Raw genomic sequence first — 20,826 nt, 5'->3', positions numbered from 1 at the left:
TAATTTTTCCTCCCTAGAGCCTATGAGCTGCTCACAAACACAGACTGTCTTATACACTATCTCATATTTCAGTTTTTAACAATGTTTGGGGCAGGTGGTCGGTGCTGAATCACTGTTAAACAGAATGAGTAAAGATGTGAGAGGCTGTCCCTCATGATGCAGAAGTTAACTGGTTGGGAGAAAGCAGATGGGCTATAGATAAGGTTCAAATAGATAAAAGATGAGTAAGTACTTTCATTTTGAGCAAACACATGCATGTTAGAAGGTCAGTTCCTCAGGTATAGGGACCATGTCTTATTTATCTTATGCTCCCAGCACATAACAGGTACACAAGAAGTGAGTGAAGGGTTCAGCTGCATAGGGGAATGACAACAGTCAACAAGTACCAAGTGCTTACTATGTACCATACATTATAGGCTTTACATATAATCATTCCTGACCCTAAGCCTAGGAGGAAATTATCTGCCCCAGATCACAAGGCCTGGCAGAACCAGGACTAAACCTCTCAACCATCATGTCTCAATAGCAGACCAACTACTGGAAAATGTTGAAATTACTTTGGGACCAAGGATTGGGAAAAGCTTTGTAGGAATGCTTAAGTAGAGAGGAGAGCTCCAGACTATTTTCAAACAAGGAGAGAGGGCACTGATCTGGGATCTGATAAGCTACGAGAGTTACTGAATTGAGTGAAATAAAATTAAGGGACAAGGCTTGCCAGAACCCAAAGCTTCTTTAAAACAAGCCAAAAATCTCTTTCAAAACGTCACAGTCACTTTAGAAGCCAATAAAGTAATATATCTTAAATATTAAAAACACATACCCTAATTACCTCTCTTATCTACCTAAAATGAACACTAATCACGAGCACAAGCATGTTTACAGCGAGTGCACTGGTGCCAAGAGTAAAAAAAATGGGGAAACATGCTAGATGTCCATCAACAGGCAAATGAATAATAAAATCAGGTACACCCATGCTATGGAATGCTGTGTAGCAAATGAAAAGAAGGAGGCAACTCTCTGTCCTGGCAGAGAAAGATCTGATGGGAAAAGCAAACAGAGCGTTTGCACAGTACAATAAACTTTATGCTGACACAGACACAAACATAATACTATACATTTCTGTAGGGGTGTGTGTGTGTGAGAGAGAGAGAGAGAGAGAGAGAAAGAGAGAGAGCGTGCAAATATCTGTATTACCTCTCTTGACCAGTGGATAGGGGCCAGACACAGATTCCAGAGAGACTTTATGTTATGTCCATAATGTGTGAAATTTTTGTCAAAAGAGTAGGTGTGTAAATAGACACACACACATACATGTATATAATTTGCATTTTATACATAAAAATAATTTTAAGCATTTTTTAAAAAGAATATTTTCTAAGATAGCAGGGAAAAATGAAACTAAGGAGGCAAGGGATCAGGGTCGGAAGGCAAGACCCTCTTGACTCCGTTGCTCAGCACTGGTCTTAAGGAAACCAAGAAACATACTCCTTTGAGTATGGAGAGAAAAACTGGAGGGTGCCTTGAACACATGCCCTGTGCCTGAAAGAAGAGGTGGAGCAAATATCCAGGATGGCCTAATGACTAAGTCATGCAGATGGAAAGGCTGGGGTCATGGCTCTGAGCAGCAACTGAGGGCCTCTGGAGAATCTTAGGCGTATCTCCTCTGCACAATCTACTCTCTTTATGTCAGATCATTCTAAAATCTATCTGGACCAGCCTAATTCAGCCCTCTCCACCTGCCTAGACCACCTTATTCTAACAATTCTGAAATGCAAGGCATACTTTTCCAAGGAATATAAATCGGACGCCTCTCTCACGACACTGAAGTAGTTATAGGAATAAGAGGCAGCAGCTTGGGGAAAAGAGCAAGACAGCCCCTCTCTCACTCCAGCAAGAATCCAATATCTTATTAGTGGCACTCAATGTGTGCTTAGGACAAGTTATCAGATCAAGATGGAAAAACAGCAACTGGCCCACACCCACCTGGGAAAATGAAAAGTGAAGGTGAGAGCCCTAAGAGAGGTGTTTAAGCCTTCAAACAAAAGTCTAACTGAAATGTGACATAGATAGGAAATCAAATATAAAATAAATCCTCAACAAACCCACCCAGGATTTAAAGCAAGGTCTTTCAGTGACTGTCCTTAAAATGTGTGCTCTGGGGCAAAAATGGAACCTTGCTATCAACCTGCTGTCCTCATCCCTTTTCCTCAAATCTGTGTCTGAACGGAGAGAGGGCCTGAGCCCTCATGTCATAGCAGAAGTAAGGCAATAAGAACTGTCATGAAAAACCAGGGCTCCTAATTTTGAATATCTCCCCTTCAATTTTCGGAGTATTTTGTTTTGTATTTAAATGATCAAAAATATAAGAGTAACTCTCCTAGTGTGTATTTACTTTGTGACATTGTTTTTGTAAACTTATCCAACTTAACTGGGAGTTGACACATGATTATTAATTAACACACACTGCTTAGTTTGACACATACACTTAAATGACCATACACAACAATGATAAATTTAGTAGGTCAACATGTAGATAATGTTTCTAAAGAGCAAATATTATCATGACTATATTAAAAAAAAAAAAACAAACTGTACTCCCATCTGAAAGTACCAAGAATAGAAATGGTAGTAATTCCCACAACCGGATGACCTTTTTATCCATGTTGACTGACTCAACTTATCATCCATTACAAGATCTAATTTATTCTCTGAGGTACCTGCTGATTTCCAGGCCTGTAAATGTTCACGTTGATTATTTCTCCACAAGTGAAAATTTTAACATCTGCTTTCAGGAATACACAGTTTAGTAAATTTCATTCCAAGACTCAAATTTAAGAAAATAATGATGCATCACTGTGTTTCATTTATAAAGCACTAGATAAGTAACTACCACTGCTTACTGATCAACGTATGAGCTAGGCACTAGTCTACGTACTTTATGTTCTTCATTTCAACAATTCTCACAATAACACAAAAGTAAATGCATAATAAGAAAGGTATAGCATTTCGATCACACAGATTACAAATTCTGGTTAAAGATTCTACCAATTAAGTATGATATATGTGAAAAACGCCTAATAACTGAAACATACACAACAAAACTGGGAATCTGTCATTTTTTTTCTAATAAACACTGATTTTAAAAAACAACAGGTTTTTTAGAAGCCCTGTTTTGGAGGAACATAACACCTACATCAGTAACATTCTTTTAAATCCAAAACAGACGTGGTCTAACTAACCTGGGAGGTGAATAAACAGCTCATGACCCACAGTCCAGACTTGGGCTGGTCTAGTACAGAGAAGGAAGGATGCTGGAGTAATCTCAGTGGTCTGCCTGCCTCCACACTGACAGTCACTCTGGAGTTGCCTACTTCCTGTTCTTGCAAACATACTCTTTTCCAAGGTGCTTTTAGATAGGAAGCTCAGATTCCACTGAAACAGACCTGCCATGGAAGCATGTGGTTCTTCCTTTTCTTTTTTTTAAACCACACTTTCACTATTCCTTCTCCCAGCTTAACCAAAAAAAAGAAAAAAGAAAGAAAAAAAAGGCAGCAGCATGCCTCTCACCCACCCTAACTCAAGTGGGGCTGAACAAAAACAATTTGAAGTATTGGTGTCTGATTGAACTTCAACAACCAGGGAACAAATATTTTTGCAAAACACATGGTTTTCCAATTGTTGGCTTTCAACAAAATTGAAGGTTACCTAGTAAAGTTGTCAGACAGTAGATCATTAAAAATAATTGATTAATGTTTGGCAATAGATCACTGTGATTTATGGAATATAACTCAGAAGGAGTTCAAGTAATTAAATGGCATTCTCATAACTAAACTCCTTCAATTTCCACCTACTTATTTATGTTAGCAACATTCCTTTGCCTTTCATTTATAAGAACAAAAAGAATAAAATCAATGCTGAAACCTATCTCTTCTAGCAATAAGTAACATTTACCAATGAATGCATAAACATTTAGGATACAAATGGTACAATTCATGTCATTAAGAAAAATGTTTCTATTAAAGTTTATAAATGATCAAAGTGGTAATATATATAGATCAATTATACATTTTGATCAATCATATACTATAACAATTTTTATAACTCAATCCAGAAGAAATTTAATACTGCGAGTTTTAGGATGACAGAATTTTAAAACATACATATATATATATTTAAATCACATATATATATTTCTTTCAGAAGAATGAAAAGTTGACCAATAATAAGACTCTCAAGCATAAAGTATTATATTAAGATAAAATTTGGTGGAGGAAGTAGAATGGAAATATGAGTTCAAGGAGAAAATAATGATATGAAATTTGACTGTTTAAGAAGAGTTTGTTGAGGGGCTTCCCTGGCGGCGCAATGGTTGAGAGTCCGCCTGCCGATGCAGGGGACACGGGTTTGTGTCCCAGTCTGGGAAGATCCCACATGCCGCGGAGCGGCTGGGCCCGTGAGCCATGGCCGCTGAGCCTGCGCGTCTGGAGCCTGTGCTCCGCAATGGGAGAGGTCACGACAGTGAGAGGCCCGCGTATCGAAGAAAAAAAAAAATAAAAGAGTTTGTTGAGGCTTTTAAAAAATGCATGATTTGGGCTTCCCTGGTGGCGCAGTGGTTGAGAATCTGCCTGCCAGCGCAGGGGACATGGGTTCGAGCCCTGGTCTGGGAAGATCCCACATGCCGCGGAGCAACTAGGCCTGTGAGCCACAACTACTGAGCCTGCACGTCTGGAGCCTGTGCCCCGCAACAAGAGAGGCCGTGACAGTGAAAGGCCCGCGCACCGTGATGAAGAGTGGACCCCGCTTGCCGCAACTAGAGAAAGCCCTCACATAGAAACGAAGACCCAACACAGCCAAAAAAATTTTAAATAAATAAATAAGTCAGGAGATCTTAAAAAAAAAATGCATGATTTAGTATCAAATTGCTACCCATTGGATATGCTTATCTTAAAATGTCAATATTTACAGTATACCAAAAATAAAACCCTTTGCAAATACTTAAATGTATAAAGGAAAACTAGATGTCAAATTACAAATATGTAACGGACACAGATTCTTCAAATTCTTATAGGAACAAGGGAATTTGATCTCACCCACACCACTTCACACTTTGTGCTATTCTTTTCCTCTTTTCTGCCCATTCAAGTGACATTTCTCTAAGACCTAGCATCTCAGAAACTCACTTCCTTTATCAAATCTTCTCCAAATGCCTCAACCCTCCAATGACCACTCTCTCAGGCCTGCACATCCTTCTTAAGGAGATACAACACTTAGTGTGTGTCAGGTTTTATGTACATTAACTCAGTTAATCCTCCAACACTCCTATGAGGAAGACTCTATTATTGTCGTCATTTTTAGGATGATGAAGCCAAGACCATGTATGTAATAACCTGCACAAGGTCAAACACCTGGTAAGCGGCAGAGCAGGTTTGGAAGCTGGGAATGAAATGTACATAGGCTGACTCTGGAGTCGGAGCTCTTAACCGTCACACTTGCCTGTGTTTCCCATCCCTATTCCCTTCATCTTAGTTTAGTACAACATATATTTGTGGGAGATGATGCTATTCCCCACTAAGAAGCTATGCCTTCAATGCAGCAGCTGCTGTCAAACAGCCCCCAAGATAACCTCTGAGTTCTGAATTTGTGTAACCAGAATGTGCCTATAGTCCCTTAGAATAACCTTCCTTTTCACGCCTATAGGGAATAATCAGATTTGACACATAGCTACTTATTTCATTTTTTAAAAGTTCCAATTAACAGGAAAAAAATTCTTAGCAGTCAATTGCATATTATGATATTCCAAAAATGTTTTAATTACCTAAGTCTGCCTAGCCATAACTTACTTAATGCTTTTTACTCTTAAATCAAACTAAATATGGAACGTAGTCCTGGGAAAAATGAGAGATTGATTATAAACCATTTTAATATCCTCATGAATCTTTTTATGGAAATAAAAACAACTTCAGCGAAGCTGTGAGACCTTGTTTGTAAGTGGAAGGACTCCAGGGATGAGGGCCCCAGATTCAAGCATCCTTAGAAGATGAATTTAGGAGCAAGGAGTCAAGCACCAAAGAAACTTGATGTGAAAACAAGTGTTGTTAAGACTCTTTGATGGTGATACCTAATTGACCATCTAGTCTTTCTCTCCTAAGAAGTTAAAGAACAAACTCAAGGTCACTCTAGTTTGCTTAGAGGCGAAACTAAGGATTCAGATCTCTAATTCCCAGAGTGATTCTCTTATATGTTTAACTGGATACAATTCATTTTGACTCTCTAAAAGTCAAGGGTCATGTTATGAATCCATTTAGATTATATATTCAAAACAGAAGAAAAACAAAGCAACTTCTCTTTGATTGCTAAATATGCCCTTGGAAGGAAATTATCAGTCATTTCAGCCAAAGGAAAGTCTTTTCTTCCATACTTCTTGATGGCAGTTCATTACATTTTACCCCCAGGCTACTGTGTACTTTCTGTTGGCAAGATCCACTACATGCAGTACTTTCATAATATGATGGTGGAAAACAGGCAAAAGTATTTACTGCGTTTAAGGTATTTCTCCTAAGGGTTGAAACATGGTTTACACAGACACATTCACTCACTCACTCACTCACAAACACCTGCCTAGGAGAACGTAGTCCTGAGGGGGGAAAAAATACCTTGAAGGTATATATTAACAGATCTGGAACCTGAACCTTGTGCCAGTGAAAATGAACATGATACATTGGTAACCCATAGCAACCTAATTCTTCAAAGTAGCAGTTTATGTCAGAAAATAGCACCAGTCTAATAATTACAACTCTGAAGACAAATGAAACTACGGCTCGTGAATGTCACTTACTGATCATAACATCACAGCAAGATACGTATTTTTTGTGATGGTAAAATAACAAATTACTATAACACAAGGTGGTACAGGGGTTTCTGCTTGTATTATATTCTATCTTCTAATCCAAGGTTAATGATAAAAGCTAAAGCAGCATATCTGGTAACATTTACAGCTTCAATTTAATGAAAGATGATTACACTACAAGAAAAATTAATCCCCACCTCTCCCACCTTTTCCTCCAGAAAAATGTTATTTTCTATAAATGAAATAATCTTTTAGAAATCATAAAATAGTCCTAAAAGGGCATTTCATTAAGTTATGGTCACCATAAAAAGGATTTATTTAACTTGATATAAGGCAAAGCATGATGTTTCATTAGAAATCTCTGATCTTTTGAAGCTTTTAAAGCTTGTGAGCACAAAATTTCCTGTAATTTAATATTTCTAAAAACCTTTTGAATGTAATGTCTGAACAATAATGAAAATAAAATCACAGTGTTTTTAATAGCTTAAATGATGTTAAGAGAGAGATTTTAAACTGTACTGCTTATTATTTTCAGAATCTGGAGAGAACACAAATAGAGAAACGAAAGTTAAATACCAAACCAAGAACAAAACCAGAAGTCAGGCTGCACCCGGGCCTCCCAACTCAGTTTGTTTCAAAATCAACAATGATCACACAGTTTATGTAATTTGGGAAGTGTTGGTTGATTTTTGTCCTTGACTTTGTTTTCTGCTGAAGATTAAATTGGGCAAAAGTTACTTTATGGAGAGAAGAATCAAAGAGTAACTCAAAAAGGAGATTGAGAAATTTAAATATATTTTGTCAGGTTTGCATTACCTTAGGTTTTAAAAGAATGTTTCAAGTAAATGGAATTTGAAAGGTCTAATATGAACGGATACTCAGTAAAGACAATCTATAATAAAACTCATTTTCTGTTTCTTCACCCTTCTTGCTCAGAGATAATAAAATCTTTTGTGTGATTAACTGGTTTAGTAAACATACAATTTCAGTATGTAATCTTAAAATATTAATAGTCTCCCTCCCCCCAACCCCCACTGATCATGAATTTGGTACTAACAACAGGCTCTAGTCATTAATACTCATCCAAATAACCATATCCACTCAGTTTAAAGGGGGCAAAATTAGTCTATGCCTGAAAATAGTTTAATAAGTTAAGTTCAAGAATAGATATTTTTGTTATCTTAAGACATTTAAAACCAAAGCCAATCTATAAAAGCTTGGAAGTTGGCTGAAGTATTCGTAGCACCTAAGATCAAAAGTCAGTTTGTCTATGCATTTTGATCAATCACTCAGAAGCCTAGTTTACAAGAGGCCAAAGTTCAAAAGAGCTGTCAAGTATTTCTTAGGACAGACGCTTTAGCGCTGCATAACCAAACCCTTTTCAGGTACTATGAACACCTAGGGAGTCAAACACCCTGAAGAGTTCACATCTCTGTCACAGGCCTGGGTTAGTGATTTAATTAAAACCCACTAAGACAGGATCCAGACAACCTGCACCCTCACGCGATAGTGTATGAAAGAAAAGGATAGATGGAAATGGGTCACAGAGGCTACCAAGAAAAGGCTCTATCTCTATAACTGGGCTTTTTTTCTTTTTTTTTCCCAGGAGCTCAGATACGAACATGGGAGGCTATACAGTTTGGAAGAAAGCCTTTCAGGTGATCTAATATCTCCATTTTTCACAAACTGTAGTCTTGTTGGGGAAAAAAAATGCTCTGGGCTTGAGACAGCAAAAAGAAAGATGGATCTGAATAGTTACATATGCTGGTTTCAGGTTCAGTCCAAGCAAGTACAGTAAAACTCATCTGAACAGCACTTTAAGTTAACTTCACATTATATCCAACTTATTTATCTGTCATTTCCCACAAACTTCTGAAGCTTCCTGCTTCCAAGCTGCAAAAATCTACCATCAGCAAAAAAAGGCTTGAGCTCAAGTTTATTCCACTCACTGAGACATCCAGAGGCAATCTGAGGTCTGCATATTTATTTTTTATTAGTATTTTTGTTATGCTAATACTCTAAGTACTCCGTTCAAAACAACCTCTATTCCTTAAGTGACTAATCAGAGCCAGCACTGCCACCTTGGAGAGCTGGGGCTCAGTGAATTCTCCGTGGCCCCTGCTCCTGCTAAAGGGCTGCCCGTCAGCCACTGGGCATTTCTGACTGCTCAGTAGGGGACAGGAGGGGAGGGGAAGAGGAGAAAAGACAAGCATTTAGTTCTGATGAGTGTGTGTTTATTGGAATAAGTAAACGGGCCAAGTCAGAGCCTATTAATTTCCAAATTGGCCATTGAAGCATGACGGCAAGCTAGGCCACAGCCACAGAAGCAGAAGAGGGCCCTCTAATTTACAGAAACCACCCTTTGATATGAGACCCAGATCCCATGGCCAACAGAAGAAAATTCAGAAGTTGCATTGATGGACGGATGCAATTAAACAGAAGCAAAAGCAATTAAGCAAATACACCTGTTGAGAAGTTGGAATTATTCTGATGAGTTGCTTCAGCAACTCTGAGACACAGCCTATCCCTAAATATAACTGATGAAAAGCAATAGTAAACCAAGCCTGATGATAGAGATCTGTGCCAAACGGTGCCATGTTATATTCAAGGAAGAACTTCTCCATTAAAACACAATAGTTTTAGCAAACTTAAAAAGTAGATAAGCACATCTCCTGTGTGATCATGCTATTTTCTACCCATAAAATGAAACCTTTGGTGAAACATAGGTGAAGATGGAGTTTTAGGGCTCTCAGAAACAGTAAACAATGGCTTATGCAAGAGTACAAAGAGATAGCCAAAAATAGTGTTTCTGACTTAAAAGGTTTTGGGAAACTAAATAAAAGATTATTTCAAAACTACAAACTTTCTTGTAGGTAGCAAAGTGATTTCAGATAATTGCAAAAGACACAATAGTTAGTGTCTAATATGACTTTACCATCTTCTAGAAGACCTTTCACTTCTTAATTCAACATACAAATCATGGGTAATCTTGAAAACATATCACATTACCACCTAAGAAGTCACATGAGAAAGTTTGTCCACACTTGAAATTCTACCAAAAGGCAAACATCGTTGAGATTTGAAGTTTAAGAAAGTTAACTAAAAACAAAATCAAATTTAGACACTGAAATCTGAAAACTGAACTTAGTTGTCCAAGAAATTCCCTGAACATAGCAGCCTTTGCTTCCGCACAATACCTAAAAAGTAAACAGGGCCTGCCCATTCATTTTATCACTGGTTTTGAAATGCTTTATTGTCTACCTGCCTAAAGATTCTGGGAAAGAATATTTTCCTTTTCTAATTTTTCATCTTAGCTAACAGAAACAAAACATTTAAAGTGGCATTTTTATGAGGTCTTTTCTAAGAGAGTTGATATAATGGTAAATGGCCTGGTTATCAGGATTAAACTTGTGGTTGGAAGAGTACTCCATTCTAAAAAGAGCAAATTCAAAATCAACCAACAAAACTGTACAATTCTGAGACTGTTTGGGAACCACAGCTCCACCCAAATCCTATGGAAGGACCAGTGCCACGGTCCACAGTTCAGTTTCTAATGAGATCAAAGGCCTACTTCTTATCACTTGATTAACAAAGAAGCTGCTTCAATACTGTCCTAAAAGCAATGAAAACTGCCTGATTTTATGCTCTATAAGCTAAAGAGTCATAAACAAGCAGAACAAGCAGAGAACATTTTTCTTTTAAAGTTAAATTCTAGTAGTACACTACGACAATACATTCTATATTTAAGGCAGGCCGTGTGTGTGTGTGTGTGTGTGTGTGTGTGTGTGTGTGTATGTGTGTGTGTGTGTGAGACAGAGGTAGTCAGTGATCCATTAATTGAAAGCCACATTTAATATAATTTCCATTTTATAAAATAAAACCACTATACTGTTTTTAAATCTGAGAAATGAGCACATGACTTAAGACAAATACTGCAATAGGAAAGAGAAGATATACAGAAGAAAAGAACAAGTATATGTAAGGCGTTAAATGTTTTACCATTTTTAATTATCAAAGGGTAAATACTACATTTTAAATCATATAAGTCTGATGTCAAGGTTAGACAGATGATTGTCATCTCCGAAAACCAACTGCTAATTTATTAAAACCAACAAAAGAAAAGCAAGAATTCAAGAATCAGTATACATTTGTTTCACATCTGCGTTTCTGTTTTCTTACCATGTATGTTGTACAGTCGAACTTTGTGGGTAACATGTTCAAAAAAGCAAGTCACGTCCGAAAAAAACCTTCCATGTTGCACTATGACAAAGGGTGGTGTTGTGTAAACATAAGGCTGAGGAGGAAATCACATTTTTAAGAAAAGTATTTTGGCTTTTAGTTTTTCCAAGGAATGTTTATTATAGTTTCCAAACTGGCAAATGTATATCACCTGATATTTGTAATTTTAAGTGAAAAACAAACCTTACGAGGTATCAGAATATGTGCATGCTACAAAAATTGAATATAAGGTTTTGCATTAGACAAAAACTGCTGAAAATAGAAAATAAAAATTTTACAACCTGATTGGCCTAGATGATCAACAAACATTTCTCCCAGATATAAAAATTTCTAATTAAAATCTTTCTATATTGTCCATATGTTGTTTATTAGAATGAGCAATCGTTCTATAGCAGTGACATTTTCTCCGGTAAACATTTTCTCAGGTAAACATTTATTATAACCATGGCTCCCTAATGTTCAGGGGTTGGGAAGGTGGCTAGGATGACCACAGGGAGTCATCTTAAGTAAACAGGAAGCAGGAATTAGAAACATAGTTTAATCACAGTCAGGTTTACTACTCTAACACTGCCCTTTTACTCACAAGAACTAGCTGAATATAAAGCCAACTTCCAAACTCGGAAAAACTATGGCAACCACTGGTTTAGTTTTCATTATTTAGAATCTAGATTAAAGAAACTATGGGAATAAAACACATAGCTTATATGACACAGAAACAAAATTTAAAGCATTTATGAAGAATTTTATTTTCTTAAGTATTACACACCTTAGAAAGCTCAACAATAGCCTAAAAAGCTAGGCTTGCAATGTAGCACAAGATTTTCAGAACTGTGTAATTTTCTTCCAAATTTACCTCTTTGGCTAGAGAAAAATATTCTGAAATTAATATAATGCTTTATAGTTAACAAAGTTCTTGTACCTAATTACCATATAGCTAGAAAGTAATGGAGGAGAATGAAACCCAGGACAGTGATGTCCGGGCCTTTTTCTGATAAACTCAGCTGTCTTTTTCCCTGATGTTCTTTTATTTCTTCTTTGTAAACATATGATGATTCTCTTTATCCTTCTATCTAATATTAGAGCTATTTAAAGATAAAATCATTTAAAATAAATTAGTAATTATAATTGTCCGTGTATAATATTCTATAGCATAGCTACTTTTTTTTTTAAAAGAAAATGTCAGTCAAAACAAAATGCCTGTCTAATGACAAAAGCTGTTAAGTGAGAAAACACTAATGTAGCTTATACATAGGATCCACTGCCTATCCTGAAATGCCTACTATGAGCTGTAGCTTACCTTTAATTCCTCAATGATTTAAAAAAACAGAAACAATGACAAATAACTAGAATCCTAAGTGTGGCCTACACAATCTCTTAAAATCTATATTTGATTTTGGTTAGCAAGCTTTTCTAGAACAAAAGTAACTTTTTCAGCAGACAGGACCCTAGGCAACAAAATACGGAGAATATTTAATTTATCTTAAAGTGGAGAAAACCTGTGTAAGTGTAAAAGCAAAGGAAGAAACTCTACAGAAAAAAAATACAAAATTGACTACACAAAAATTAAAAACTACTACATAACAGAAAAATAAAAGAATTAACAAACTAAATGACACATTGAGAGCATAAATAGGATATAGGATTGCAATAAATAGGAAAAAGGATTAATTTTACCATATATAAAGAATACTTACAGATCCACAAGTCATATCGATAGAAAAATGGTCAAAGAACTTAAATAGGAAACTCATAAAAGAAATATGCAAGATAAAGACATAAAAAAGTTCAACCTCACTAATAATCAGAAAAATCTTAACAGTAAAATATTTTTCACTCATTATTATAGGTAAAGCATTTAATATGGCTAATTCTCAAAGCTTAGAATAGCATACTAGAGAGCTACTCTCAGAAAAACACTGGTGGGAGTGAATATGTATGCCATCTTTCTAGAGGGAAGATAAGTAGTACGTATATGTCAAAAGCCTTAAAAGGCTTCATCCACTGACACAAAATGACTCTTCTGGAAAGTTATTCTCAGGAAATAATTAGCACTGTACAAAAAGAATGCTACAGAGAAAGCTTATCACAATGTTACAGTAGTAAAGTATTGGGAGAAAATGTACATATGCAACAACAGGAAATTCTTTTTTTTCCCACATATATACACACATACACACGTTTTTTGTGTGAGAACACTTAAGTTCTACACTCTTAGCAAATTTCAATTATATAATACAGTGCTATCAACTAGTTACCATATTATATATCAGATCCTCAGACCTCATGCATCTTATAGCTAAAGGTTTTAAAACACAAAAGTGTATATTAAAACTGTGTTTTCAGGGCTTCCCTGGTGGCGCAGTGGTTGAGAGTCCACCTGCCGATGCAGGGGACACGGGTTCGTGCCCCAGTCCGGGAAGATCCCACATGCCGCGGAGCGGCTGGGCCCGTGAGCCATGGCCGCTGAGCCTGCACGTCCGGAGCCTGTGCTCCGCAACGGGAGAGGCCACAGCAGTGAGAGGCCCGCATACCGCAAAAAACAAAACAAAACAAAACAAAAAACCGCGTTTTCAAAGAACATATCAAATTGTGAGCACTGTCTCAATGAAAAATAAAATATGTTCATGTAGGAAGACAAAAACTTAAAAATGGGGGAAAAAAGATATGCACAGAATAAAAGACAGTAAAAATATATCAAAATGTTGGCAGGGGTTTTCATGGGCTTGTGGAATAGTTGGCAAATTTTATTGTTTTCTTAGTTTTCTGCATTAAATGTGCTAAGATTTGCATATACTACCTTTACAGTCAAGGGTAGGAAAACATTTTTTTGTTTGCTTTTTAAAGTGCTAAAATTTAAGGAGAAAAATGGCTCAGTGGTCAATCTATTTTTCTCATATGGCTAGGAATTTTGTGTCTATATATATGCCATGCCATATATGTACACAACAACACAGCAGCACCCTAATCTTAAATCAAATCTAGCTTCTTTCCATAGAAAGCATTTGTCCACTGTAGCATCCTAACTGAATTTCAACTCTGAGAAATTATTTGTTTATCTAACATTCAACTAGAAATTGCTAAGTGTCAGTAATGATATATATAATGGAGCCAACTCATTTATTCCTAATAGATAACAAAATATTGAGATGCATTTATTTTGCTCCTCATTATTCTTTCAATAAGTGCTTATTCACTGCTCAGCTCACCAGCACTTACCTTGGCTTCCCCATCTGGTAAGAAGAGGTAGGCACCACTTTTGTCCTTTTTACTCGTGGTTCCATACCATGAAAACTGCACTTTTACTTCATGACTTTTACCATCTCCTTTATTTATCATTTCCTAAGGATTAAAAAAAAAAAAAATATTAAGGTAACTCACAACTAAGACATTAACAAGTTGTATCTAGTTACACGTATATGTCAATTTCAAAAAAGAAAAAGAAAAATTACCTGGCAATAGATTCAAAAATGATAACATTCACCCTCTAATATTCACAATTCTTAGATAAACACTCAAAATTTTATACTTAACCTTAGGATTTAAAATCTTTGCCATAGGAACAAAAAGAACACATTTCACCAAGGAAGAAAGAGATACACAAATTAAGAGATTAGACCAGTACTTCTCAAACTTTCTGTAGCAAAGGAGTGGATTTATTTTTATTTCCAATACGCATGGAACGATATTTTTGTAAAATACAATGAAAGTGAATTACTAGAAAAATTAAAGTGACATGCCAAATATACACTCAAATTTTTTATTATTAGATGCAATAGGCATAATTTTACTCAGTCAAATTACTTTAAAGTTTCCATAAACATTTCTAAACAGCCACAGCTTCCATACTTATCTTGTGGACAAATAACAAACAGTCCACTGAGCAGCACCCCCCACAGACCACACTTATAAGGAGTAAAGTGGTCACTGTGGACCACAAGGAGAAGGTACATATAGCTCATCTATCCTTTCTCCCAGAGAATCTGTGTCCACTTTTCCCACTTTGCAGAAGTAATCTGCATATATTATAATAAAAGTGACAAGACTTCTATAAATTTCAGAACTATTCAGAACATACCTCCATAAGCCCAGAGTGACCAAACCGCAGCTTAATAAAGGAGTTCTCTAGAGTTATATCTTCTTGAGCACTTTTTATATTATTCATGTTGAAAATTCCTTTATTTGCTATATGACCGTTATATAGGGCATATTCAGCTAAATGTGGATTTGAACTTGCTGTTTCCAAAATCTTATATACTTTCAGTCCCAATGGTGGCATCTGTGCTAGAAAAGAGATCTTTACAAGATAAAGGAGAGAATTTATTAAAGAGAAATGTATCTACTGAAAGGAAACCATATATACTTCTAGTAAAAAGGAGAAACTACCATATTTAAAAAAGAGAATATAGTAATATTCCATAAATATATTTTGATAACTTATGGGTAGAGTATCCACATCTCTGTTTATCCAGGGAAACTAATAACTTCAAGTGGGTAAGACTATCAAAGACATTACTGCTTTCATCCAATATATGGAATTATGTGACCATCCTCAATTGTCCTACGGTGCTCATAATGGGTGCTCAGACAGGGAAATTCTCCATGAAGGTAAGGGTTTATTGTGAACAATGATTTTTCCTAATTATTAGGAATCTTTTAATAATACTATAATATTTCAGTACATTAAAAATAAAAATGGTAAGTGTAACAATATAAATATTAAGCACATTAGTTCAATCAACACCAGCCATCAAATGCCTGGGGGCCAGCAGACACTGAACAAGGCATGGAGGATGCACCCATGACTCCTGCCTTCCAGGAGCTCCTGTTCCATTCTCTAAATGGGGTGTTTCCTGTAAAATCTGACCAAAACTGGTGTTATACTTTCCTTTCTATCTAAAGGATTATGAATTTATAAGAGCAGCCAGCAATGGCTTTTAATTTTCTTTTAGAGTTCCTAGCTTATGTCTGTGTCTTTAGGGTTTGGAGAACAATTTAAATTGTACTCCAAACTATAAAATTTAGATCTTTCCAGTGATATGGGGGTTCAGTTTAATATTGCTTATTTTAAGACATTTCCCCCCCAAAATGTCTATTATTTGAATCCAGATTTTTTCCATAATTATCTCAGAAAAGAAGCATCTTACTTATTTTAGGAAGTCTTTCTTTCACAGTATATTAATGTCACCTTTGCAGTGAAAAGTTGAAAGTATCCCAAGTTATTTAGAAGGATGGTATTTATCTCCATTTCAATATTTATAACTGTCATTAAATTAAGTTAGACAAAAAATTCAAAATTTTATGAGAAATGATTACTTCATGACTTCAGGAACAAGTTACAATAGATATACAAAGATATACAATATACATACTAATAACATTCTAAAAATAACATACAACACACATACTAACAAAGATATTAATATTTTGGAAAACACAGGATCTATTTTCCTTTAGTGTCATTTAACTCACCAGTTAAATCCTCTGGCATTTACAACTTTAACCACTTTACATACACCAACTTGACAGCTCTCAGGGATATATATTAATACACATATAAACTATATACTGGCTATGCTTTTTTCATGTTGCCTCTCTAAGTTCTATAGAGAGCACATACCTCATAGGCTGTCTGTGAAACAGTACTTGCTGTATCCCACACTGCACTCATTTGAATTTCCACGGGCTTTCCTGAAGCAGAGGATACTTGCGCTGTCGGGGAGCTCACACAGACTGAGACTACTGAGTTTCGGTCTTGTTCTGAAGGATTGTAGACCACAAGATACCTGCAAAAACAGTCGCTTTACTATTGGGGTCTCAAGATATTTGAACTTTTCCACATTATTTGTGAGATTTTAGGTCATAGACAGTCATAAAGCCAACACAAGGAGAAGAATTATAAGAAATAGTCTGGTAAAACTTTTGGAGAACAGGCAATTTCATCACAACAAATACCACACAGTACAAAGAGTAATGAAATAATGACTCAGACTTTCTAAGAATAAATGTTATACAAATGAAAGACATTAATACAACTATAATTAAGTTATTTCTATGTCCCAGAAAATGACTTATATACATATGGTTTTATTGGTCTTTCTAAAACAACCAGCCCTATACCACTAATATCCTGATCCCTGCCTAACTCACTGAACAAGAAAATACATAAATTGTCTGTTTGCATTTTAGTCACAACTAATTTCAATTAAAATTCATTTAGTTCATTCATTTTAGATCATTAAAACACAGTGAAATGTACAGCTATACATGCAGAATCACAAAATTCACATATATATTTTATACACAGGGGCTCTTATTATCCAAGAGAGTTGGTTCTAGAGGAAAGGTCATTTGAAGTGAATCCACTTAAAATAGAGGATGAAATTTTATAATAAATAGTGGTAAAATAATTGATTGGAACTTGGCTAGAAAAGGGAAATAACGACTATTAAAATAAGTTTAGGCAATATTTGCAACTAAGTATAATTCTTAGAATGAAGTAGGGTTTTTGGCAAAATTTTTCCAACAATATTTTATATTAGTACATTATGACATCCTTCACATAACATTTCATTTTTACAGGATGGTTTTAAACATAACTATATTTATAAAAAATATTCAAGGACTTAATCATTTTTCTAAAAGTTCTCTCTCAATTCTTTGATATTTAAATAATTGTCAGTTGAATCCCCTAACATCCTTGGTTTTCTCAGTAGCATAACTCTGCTGGATCCTCACTGCTTCATGGCTTTGCCTGTGAGTAAAAACGTTCTAGATCATCATGTCACAGACTTCATGAATTATGCACTCTTTGTAACATTTATGATTTTACTTTATAAACAATTTGCATCATATTATCTTCAAATAAAATAAGCAGTATCAAAGAGGATATTTGACTAATAATATAACTGATTCAATAGTGAATATTTTCATGATCTGAAATATTTTGCTTTCCTACATAATTTTGTAACTTCAGGAACACAGAAATGAATAGTCAGTCAACCACTTCTCCCTCTTACCCATAGGTGATATCAGACTTGGTCCAAACAAGCTAGCATTGTTTATTTAGTGCATCAGAAAGCCTAGCAGTGCTCTTTTATCCTATATGTGTCCTGTATATTTCAACTGCATTGCAAATGGTTTGTCAGGAAATAAAATTAATACAGTGGCCAAAACTAAAGTGAAGGATAACAGAAAAGCACGAAGGAAAAGAAAGAGGATGTAGTGTAAAACCTATAAAATGTTTGATTTATAAGTTGTTTATCAGCTGAAGCACTTTTGATTGAGACAGTACTGTGAGATACCAAAGGTAACAATATATGACAATAAGAACGTCTCTGGCTCCTATTAGGCTTGTAGTATATACATCAGGATCACAAGATCTAACTTACACCATTTACGTTCATTGAGATTCCACATGTATACGAGAAAAGAGCAGCTGAAGCATGCAGGCAAAAACATATCTACAAAGGGCACTGAAGCCTCAAAGTGCTAGGCAAAACCCCATTTTTATCCACAGAAGCAATTCTCAAGGAGAGTGAGAATACTGCCCCCTTGAGAGGTGTGCTTAACAGACTTACCTGAAGGAATCAACCTATTTGCACCCTCCCACTGCCCTCCACCAGAGCTCACGTTTTGCCTGATTGTTCTCCTATCACAAACACACCTGGAGAATCACAAATGCCAGGGTTCATTGTTATCAACTACACTATATTATATTCCTCAGGTACACGGGAGAAGAAAAGCAGTTGAGGATCACTCATGTCCAGCACCAAAGATGTTCAAACCAGCATCCCAGAAATGAGTGACTTACTACTGAACCCCATGTGCCCAGAGGCTTAGAGCCAGTATGTGAAGAACTCTAGAACATGTAGTCTGAAGACTTAGGCCAGTCCCTTAATTCTGCAGAAGTCATGAGGCAGACCTAGGTACAGAACCCAGCATCCCCACTCTGATGCTCTACTACCCAGAGCTGGCTATAAAGGCTCTGATAATAAAATATAAAGTGTCCAAGCAATAAATTAGGTAGCAAGCACCCAAAACACTGATTCTTCCCAGCGAGTAAGAAAATGACTCAAATTTAAAGCAAATAATAATTTCAACCATACATTTCGTTTTGTACAATATTAAATAGCTTTTTATAATAAGCTGTGAACTAGGTTCTGTTTTGTTTCATTTTCATAGCTAATTAGTATTTGACCATAATGATGTTTCTACTGTACTGAATGATTATGTAATTATCATGTCAGGAATCTATTCAAAAACTAAATGTGTAGAGTATATAATGAGTATAAAGCTGCACTAAGAAAATAATTTTTTAACATAATTAGAGATTCACAGCATGTTCAAGTGCATCACAGCACACATTTATCTGATACACAAACCTCTACGTACATTTCAAGTAGAGTACAGAGAAAGCATTATCATACATGAATTATATTTCCTTGGGAAATAAGTACAGCATCACAAATTAACTAAATTTTCATTGTCATTATCATGTTTAGTAGTCAAACATTTGTTACACTGCCAATATCTCCAAACATGAATCCTTTTAAGTCAATCAATTGTGAACGGAACCAGGAGGTTTCATATCATAATATCATACTCACTTATTAAAAATTAATATTATTTCATCCACACTAACAGATGAAAAGAGTGAAATATCACTGAAAAATGGGGCTAGTTAATTTCTATTTTATCTTGGAAGTAACTATATAGGAAGCTCAGAGATATTTTTTCCCAATTTCCCCTATATTTGCATTAGCTTCTTATCTATCATCTGTCACCAAGTCACATCCAGCCTCCTAGCTCGCATTATGACATTAAGCCCCTGCAACTTGCCTACAGGCAATTATCTCAATTTTCTATATACAATGAACAACCTTCACCTCATGAAGATACCTGCCAATCAAATGAGAGGGCAAACTATGATCTACTGTGGCTGAGGGAAAAAGGAATGGAGAGAAATGAAAAGACATCTGTACGCTCATGTCAAACTGGGAGTCATTTTAGGAAGAACTATAATTCCACTGTAAACGAGGTTCTGTCCTTGAAGATTCTAATGAGGAGGAGTATATTTAGAATTTCCTCACTCCTTTTGTAGAAATGATTTATGTCATTTTAAGAAAGACAACTCTGGCATTCCAGGTCCTCTCTCTGAGGCAAATCTAATCAGTGCCTACTATGAACAAAAGACTAGGACCACGTGGACTTCCTTCTTGGACTGGACATAGGGCAGAATGAAAGTAAGATGCCTCTTGGTGAGAGTGAAGCTGGAGTTAACCACTTACAGAGTGCTTCCTGTATGCCGGGGTTCAATCCTCAGGCCTATAATCTATGAGGCACAGCCTTTCATCCTTCACTGGACAGATAGGAGAACTGAGGTTCAGGGAGGTTAGGTATGTTGCAGAGGCGCAAGCAGCTACAAGTGCCACAACAGACTTAGAACTCAGTCCTACCCCTATTACCATCTTCTTAACCATCCTAACCACTTTATTCACAGGCCAAGCTTATAACAACCATTTTGACAACCGCGGTTTCCTGTGGAGATTCCCTTAGTTCCTAATTCACTTGAGAAGAACTTTGTCTTCACTGATGCCAAAGATCCCCACAGACCTTCTATCTTCAGGAAGCTCAGGATGAACAAAGAGCTATTTACATTTCAGTACATTTTATCTGTGAAAGAAAATTTATAAACTGGAACGCTGGCATAGAAAATATCTTGTAACACATACTAAAGAGTT

At 36.0% G+C, this 20,826-nt stretch overlaps 1 protein-coding gene across 1 annotated transcript in view; it reads right to left on the bottom strand.

Annotated features, from left to right (window-relative positions):
- The window catches only part of MAN2A1 (mannosidase alpha class 2A member 1), a 159,684-nt gene that overhangs the window by 28,628 nt on the left and 110,230 nt on the right, over positions 1-20,826 (bottom strand). The window contains exons 13-16 of the mRNA XM_060143376.1: positions 16,704-16,869; positions 15,162-15,380; positions 14,303-14,425; positions 11,027-11,141 (exon numbers count right to left, since the gene is read on the bottom strand). Coding sequence (XP_059999359.1) covers positions 11,027-11,141; positions 14,303-14,425; positions 15,162-15,380; positions 16,704-16,869 — 623 coding nt within the window. The remainder of the gene's footprint in view (positions 1-11,026; positions 11,142-14,302; positions 14,426-15,161; positions 15,381-16,703; positions 16,870-20,826) is intronic.

This window comes from Lagenorhynchus albirostris, chromosome 3 (genome assembly GCF_949774975.1).
Source record: "Lagenorhynchus albirostris chromosome 3, mLagAlb1.1, whole genome shotgun sequence".
Lineage (NCBI taxonomy): Eukaryota > Metazoa > Chordata > Mammalia > Artiodactyla > Delphinidae > Lagenorhynchus > Lagenorhynchus albirostris.
The sequence above is the reverse complement of the archived record's forward strand: the minus strand, read 5'-3'. Positions and strand labels throughout refer to the sequence as shown.